Genomic DNA, 7,518 nt, shown 5'->3' with positions numbered 1-7,518 from the left:
CGTCTGCAGATACATATTGGCGACCATCTTGTTTTGGCAAGAGACATAGTGTGAGAGAAAATAGGCAGAGAAAAAGCTCACACGCAGCATAGAAAAGTAGAAAGCAGATGGGCCGAATGGTTTGTTTACGTGCTTTAAAATCTAGAATCAGGTTAATTGCCCGCCTCCTCTTTCACCAGTTTACGGACCGCTGCCACAAACACCCCCCCCCCCACCCTTCACCGTGCCTGCCGAGATCCCATGATCAAATATCCCTTTATTTTCTCAGAGTTCGGCACTTTGGAGTCAACCTCCGAGTCATTGTCACTTCCCAAGCAAGAGAAACTCACCAAACACAGTTTCTACCCTGGGTACAGGGTCACTCCCCGAATCACAGTTACTCCTTGAGTCACAGTGTAACTGCACTTTTAGAGTCCTTGAGTTCATTCTCCTCTTCCCAATATCTGCTCCGCACTCCTATCGTCCTTTCTCCTGTGATCCCCTCTCTCCTGTGCATGTGAAGATCCCATGCCATCGCTGCCTTGGATGCTGTGGGTCTTCCTCTTCTGATCGGCTGTCAAACACATCCAAGGCTACACATCACACACTGATGTTATCAGTTTGAAAGCCTCCAAGGGTGAAGACTCCTATTCCCACACTAGAAATCTCTTGAACATTTACCAGGAAAGGAGCAGTTTTTCGAGATGGCATTCTGTAATATCCACTCATTCAGGAATGAATATTCAGTGAATGATGGATCAGCATTCCTACGAATTACATTGCATAATATTCACACTAATGTTCAGGCAGTCTGACTATCCTGTGGGCAATCAGGTGTGGAAATGCCCCTTATGCTGTGTGAGAAGATCCAGCTGAGAGACCTGTTTACTCAATGCTTTGTGCTGTACTGTTAGAAGCTGGAAGTTGGGATTTTTGTTCCAAGGTGGTGGAGTTCCCTGGAATGAGTGAGGAGAACGCTGGGTGAGGAAGTGGGCTGGGTGGAAGGCCGGTCTTGGAGCACCGGCGCTTATCGAAGTTTAAAGAAGAGAAACATGAAACAGCCATCATACCTCACACACTCCCCACATCCCATCTATGCCATCCAACGCCCCAGCTCTGCCCACGCACGGCCCCTCATGCCCTCTATGTCATCCTATGCATCCTGACCATGCCCCTGCATGTTAACCTCTATCCCCACCCAGTCCACATGGCCCTTTATATCCTCTATGCCAGTTCTGAACTAATTCAAACCAGGCCATGCCTCCCAAATTGCCCTTACATAACCCAGACGATCTCACCTATTATTCACAATGGACAGACCTCAGGATCCATGCTGAGGTTAAATAAAATGCCTTTCCAAGAGTCTGTTAGACTTTATTTCTTTTAAACCATTCATTTGTTTAAAAAACACAATTAGTATATTTACATTCCTTATGACAAACATATCATTCAATTGCATGTTCCTGCCGAAAACAAAAACAAGCATTAAAGTTTGTAGTCTCACTTGAAGTGTCCATAACCACTTGCAACTGTCAATTAAAATGATGTGACAATGGACGATTGTGAAACGTGTCATGCAACATTAATCCAGTCAATCCCGGAGGCTTATATCAACAGATGGCATGAAAGGCAATCATTTTTAACACTCCAGTTTCTTCAGAGTTCAAGACAGGCGGTTTAAATGACCGGGGTGCTTGACAGCTTCCTTTGACAATTCATCTTGACAATTCTGAAAATTATTTTTGACAGTTCCTTTAGCTCTCAGTTCCAATGAGTTTATGCAATTTCAAAAATTTCAGATCTGCTCCTATTGGGTCTCATCTGCACATGTCGGGTTTCAGATACATCTCACCCAAACCCACACAGTGGACACAGCTGTTGATTTCTATGGACAATTGTATCTGTGAAACATGGTCCAGTCCTGATCCCAGGAAAATAGAAGGTGCAGTAATCGGGGGAGTGGTGCGGTCAGGACATGGGAGGGATGGAACGGGACACACGGGTTTGTGATTCTTCTGCCATTGTCCTCACAATGTAAAGGCTTTCTGTCATAGAATTTACAGTGCAGAAGGAGGCCATTCGGCCCATTGAGTCTGCACCGGCCCTTGGAAAAAGCACCCTCCACCCTATCCCAGCAACCCCACCTAACCTTTTTGAACACTAAGGAGAATTTAGCATGGCCAATCCACCTAACCTGCACCTCTTTGGACCGTGGGAGAAAACCGGAGCACCTGGAGGAAGCCCACGCAGACACGGAGAACGTGCAGACTCTACACAGATAGTGACCCAAGCCGGGAATCAAACCTGGGACCCTGGAGCCGTGAAGTAACTGTGATACCATGCTGCCCAAGAATCCAGACAGAAAAATATCCCTCAGAAACGTGAGATAATGGGGTTGAGGAGGCAGTGTTGGATGGAGGCACCTTAATGCCTTCTGTGTCTCCCCCATCGCTGTGACATGACCTCTCCTGTACCAGAGGCATGTCCAGCAGCAGTTGACTCTGCACTGGGCTGCTGCTGGCCAGGAGATGCAGGTGCTACAATCTGAGATAGAATCTGCCTCATTTCATTCAAAGTTTCATTGCTTCTTTGCAGAAACTGATAGAGAACCTCATTCTGCTGCTGAAGAATCTCATTGTTTCTTCGTAGATGCTGGTTTTGAATCTCATTCTGCTGTCTTAGAACCTCATTCTGCTGCTGAAGAAACTCATTGTTTCTTTGTAGATGATACTGAAGAATCTCATTAGTTCTTTGCAAATTCTGGCTAACATCTGTCTTAAATTCAGTCAACGTTTGCTGAGGCATGTTAGAAGTGGCCTGAGAACTGTCTGTACTTTGAACCTGTTCCTGATGTAAGTGCTCAAGAGGTTTCAGATCATCTCTATTTTCTTCACCAGCAGCGTGGGCCTGGCGTCGTCCGTGTGCCTGTGGAGACGGTAGAGCTTCTGATCCCGAAGACGTAGGTTTCTCACCTCCGGAAGGTTCCAAGTGCTCTCCCTCCATCACAGCAGCCGGATCATCACAGACTTCCTCCTTCACACAAGCCACAATACTTAACTTGAACTCACCAACACTACCCTCCCAATTAGACATCTTATCCTCCTGACACTCCTCTCCCTCCTCCACTGCAGCTGCCATGCCACATTGCTGTGAGGTATTCACCTCTGTCCCTTCCTCACCAGCCCTTTCAGGAATCTCGGTCGCTGCTGTCAACTCTCCTCCATCACCATCTGATGTGCCCATGGACACCCGTGTATCTGTCAGAGGAAGAAAATCTTAATTATTATCTTTTGTCACATAAATTAACTCTCCATCTGAAGGTTTAATCACTTGGCTGCTGACATCACCTTCACTCATCCCCATATCTGATCCACCAATGGTTATCGGGTTGGAGAGGACGAACACTTTCCTCGTGAACTCTTCCTGTCCAGTCTGCTCCTTGATGTACGGAACCCACCCTCCAGTCAATGAGCGCTCCTGGGTGTTATGGGTCAGCTTTACCTGAAGGAAGAAATGAAAATTAAAAATGAATCATGGACCAGACTTTGCTGTGCTGTCTTGTGACACATTTTCCGAGTGTTGGAGACAGTTTTCAGCCTGCACCCAGGGGAACTTCTGATTAGAAATCAATCTTATGACAAAATCAGAGCCATCTCCAAAACAACTGCATTTTTACAAAAGCTCAAAAAATTAGTAAAGAAACATAGTGATCTTTCTGTATTTTCAACTCAAAAACTACGATTCAAAGCTTCAAAGATTAACATATATATATATTTAATATTCAGATATTACCCTCTTGTGCATTGTACAGAAACTTGTGCATAAACAGCAGCTTCTATACAGATTGATATCTTTTGCTGATGTTTGGCGAACTGGTCAAAGGTTAATTTGACCATCATGAAATGATTGGACTGATGGTGGGAGAGGTTGGAGACAGACACTGCTTTGGAAGGACAGCTCCCCTGTGTGTGCACTGGAGGGTAAACAACACAGACAACTCTCAGTGTAACAGAAGCAGGTGAGCCGCAGTGTGAATATGCTGGTGTCTGGAGATCTGATGACCATGAGAATGATTTGTCACACACAAATGGATTATCACCAGTGTGAGCAACAGGCCGATTAGTCTGACAGTGATTTGTCACATCCAATACATGTGAATGCGATATCTCCTGTGTGAATGTATTGCTGTGCGCAGAGGGAAGATGACTCGGAATGATTTGTCACATACCGTACATGTGAATATGACGGTGTACGCAAGAAGCCAATGAGTTCAAGAATACTTTTGTCACCTACCTTGCACGTGAAATGTTTCTCCCCTGTGTGAATACGTCGATGTTTACGAAGGGTCGATGACCATGAAAATGATTTGTCACACATTTTGCACGTGAAAGGTTTCTCCCCTGTGTGAAGACATCGATGCTGACGGAGGGTCGATAACTGTGAGAATGATTTGTCACAAATCTCGCATGTGAGTGGTTTCTCCCCTGTGTGAACACGTTGGTGTTTACGGAGGGTCGATGACTGTGAGAATGATTTGTCACACACCTCACATGTGAAGGGTTTCTCTCCTGTGTGAATGCGATGGTGTCTGTGGAGATTCGCTAACTGCGAGAATGATTTGTCACAGATTTTACATGTGAAGGGTTTCTCTCCTGTGTGAACGCGATGGTGTTTACGGAGGATTTTTGATAGTGTGAATGATTTGTCACACACCTCGCATGTGAAGGGCTTCTCCCCTGTGTGAATCCTCTGGTGTGATACAAGGTTATTATTTTCATTGAAAGTCATCTGACAAACATCACACCTGAAGGGTTTCTCCCCTGTGTGAAGACGTTTGTGTTTACGCAGGTATGACGACCGTGTGAATGATTTGTCACACACCTCACACGTGAAGGGTTTCTCCCCTGTGTGAGTACGCTGGTGATTACGGAGAGTCGATGAGTCTGAGAATGATTTGTCACACAGTTTGCACTTGAAGGGTTTCTCCCCTGTGTGAATATTTTTGTGTTCTATGAGGCTTGATGACCGTGTGAATGATTTGTCACACACCTCACACGTGAATGGTTTCTCCCCTGTGTGAATGCGTTGGTGTCTGTGGAGGTTCGCTAACTGTGAGAATGATTTGTCACACATTTTGCACGTGAAGGGCTTCTCCCCTGCATGAAGAAGTTTATGTTTACGGAGGCTTTTTGACAGTGTGAATGATTTGTCACACACCTCGCACGTGTAGGGTTTCTCCCCTGTGTGAATTCTCTGGTGTGATACAAGGTTGTTATTTTCGTTGAAAGTCATCTGACAAACATCACATCTGAAGGGTTTCTCCCCTGTGTGAAGACGTTTGTGTTTATGGAGGTAGGTTGACCGTGTGAATGATTTGTCACACAACTCACACGTAAAGGGTTTCTCCCCTGTGTGAGTACGCTGGTGATTACGGAGGGTCGATGATTCCGAGAATGATTTGTCACACATTTTGCACGTGAAGGGCTTCTCTCCTGTGTGAAGACGTTTATGTTTACGGAGGCTTGATGACCGTGTGAATGATTTGTCACACATCTCACACAGGAAGGGTTTCTCCCCTGTGTGAATACGCTGGTGTGATACAAGGTTGTTATTTTCATTGAAAGTCATCTGACAAATATCACACCTGAAAGGTTTCTTCCCTGTGTGAAGATGTTTGTGTTTACGCAGGTATGATGACCGTGTGAATGATTTGTCACACACCTCACACGTGAAGGGTTTCTCCCCTGTGTGAGTACGCTGGTGATTACGTAGGGTCGATGATTCCGAGAATGATTTATCACACATTTTGCACTTGAAGGGTTTCTCCCCTGTGTGAATATTTTTGTGTTCCATGAGGCTTGATGACCGTGTGAATGATTTGTCACACACCTCACAAGTGAATGGTTTCTCCCCTGTATGAATGCGTTGGTGCTGATGAAGGGTCGATGATTGTGAGAAGGACTTGTCACACACATCACACCCAAATGGTTTCTCCCCTGTGTGAATAATCTGGTGCCTCAGGAGATTTGTAGAATTCACAAAACCTTTATTACAAACATCACACCTGAATGGTTTCTCCCTTCTGTGAATCATCTGGTGCCTCAGGAGATTCGTAGAATTCACAAAACCTTTATCACAGACATCACAAGTGAATTGTTTCCCTTCCATCTGGCGGTGCTTGGAGTAACAGTACTTGTGGCAAATGCACATAGGAAGACCTTGTGAACCTGTGGAGTCCCTGACCCACACTTGAACAGCCTCACATTTGGAGGAATGAGCCAGTGGTTCATGAGGGTCGATGAATGATTAAAGCTCTCACCACACTTGGGAGTCCACTCACACTTCTTCCCAGCCTCATCCTGACCGATCACCACAGCCGAACCTTTGGAAAGGTTGGTTCTGAAGGAAGGTTCTACACCACTGGCCAGTTTCAAATCTGGTGATATCTCGGCTCCACCGACCTGAGTGATTTCCAGACGATGGTTTCACTGCCCAATCTTCTGCATTGACCAATGTTGTGAAGGGACTGGATGTCTTTCCATATTGTGCAGATGCTCCTTGGGTGATGGTCAGGATCTATCTGTGGTGTCTATCCTCTCTGTATTCTCTGATGTAGTTCGGTGTAATCCTTCTGTAAAACAGGAAAAAGAAACATGATTTCCTTCAATTCCCTCTCCTCCTTTGCTGAAGGAGCTGACTCCGCAGTTAGAGATCGTTCCACAGTGAGTATCAGTCTGCTATTCCACTGTGTCGGGGATCAGATACAAGTTTTTTCTTTTTCCTCACTTGACTGTCACACACCCTCTGTTTCCAGCAGGGACACTGAACAGTGACTAGGAGCAGACAATATGGCTAGTTTCTTTCCTCCACCCAAACCCCATCTTCCCAGTCACTGTGCTGTGTCAGTGTTGTGCTGAAAAAGACTAGTTTTACCCTTTGAGTGTGTGTTCAATGTAAAACCATTCAAGAGAAATGTTAATTAAATTGAGATTGACATTTCCCCACTTGCCTTCCCAAATTATTTAAAGAAGACACTGGGCAGGAAGTGCTGTAAGGTAAGAAAAATATTGCCTCCGTGTAGCTGATTGAAGTGTTCTGGTTTATCCTGGGAAATTAGATACACTGCACTCACTCAGACTGCACATCCCAAATACAGCTCTCAGACACAGCACTGGGCTCAACTCGAATTCAAGCCCAGGCTTTTGGGAAAGACCGAGGCCTTCAGGTAAAATCTTTAAAGCAGACATTTGAATAAATGTTATTTGCCTCTCCCAGATAATTACACCTCACCTCATATTCAGCAATGACCCATCAACAAAACTCAGCCTGGAAATCAGAAGGGGAATGCTTCCAATAAACACACTCAATATCCAACACACAGCCAATCAAACAGCTCAGCACAAAGCACCGAGTAAACAGGTCTCCGAGCTGGAGCTTCTCACACAGCATAAGGGGCATTTCAACACCTGATTGCCCACAGGATAGTCAGACTGCCTGAACATTAGTGTGGATATTGAATTCTTCTAAATTCTGCTCCTT

The 7,518-nt window shown here is 45.3% G+C and overlaps 1 protein-coding gene across 1 annotated transcript in view; it reads right to left on the bottom strand.

Moving 5' to 3' along the window:
- Window positions 1-1,332: 1,332 nt before the first annotated feature.
- LOC140389066 (uncharacterized) overlaps window positions 1,333-7,518 on the bottom strand; it is a 69,826-nt gene continuing 63,640 nt past the window's right edge. The window contains exons 4-6 of the mRNA XM_072473227.1: window positions 4,273-6,285; window positions 3,327-3,480; window positions 1,333-3,236 (exon numbers count right to left, since the gene is read on the bottom strand). Of these exons, the coding sequence (XP_072329328.1) occupies window positions 2,404-3,236; window positions 3,327-3,480; window positions 4,273-6,285 (3,000 nt within the window). The 3' untranslated portion in view covers window positions 1,333-2,403. The remainder of the gene's footprint in view (window positions 3,237-3,326; window positions 3,481-4,272; window positions 6,286-7,518) is intronic.

The sequence above is a fragment of the Scyliorhinus torazame genome, chromosome 14 (genome assembly GCF_047496885.1).
Source record: "Scyliorhinus torazame isolate Kashiwa2021f chromosome 14, sScyTor2.1, whole genome shotgun sequence".
Classification (NCBI taxonomy): domain Eukaryota; kingdom Metazoa; phylum Chordata; class Chondrichthyes; order Carcharhiniformes; family Scyliorhinidae; genus Scyliorhinus; species Scyliorhinus torazame.
Note: the sequence above shows the minus strand (reverse complement) of the source record. Positions and strands in the feature narration are given on the sequence as shown.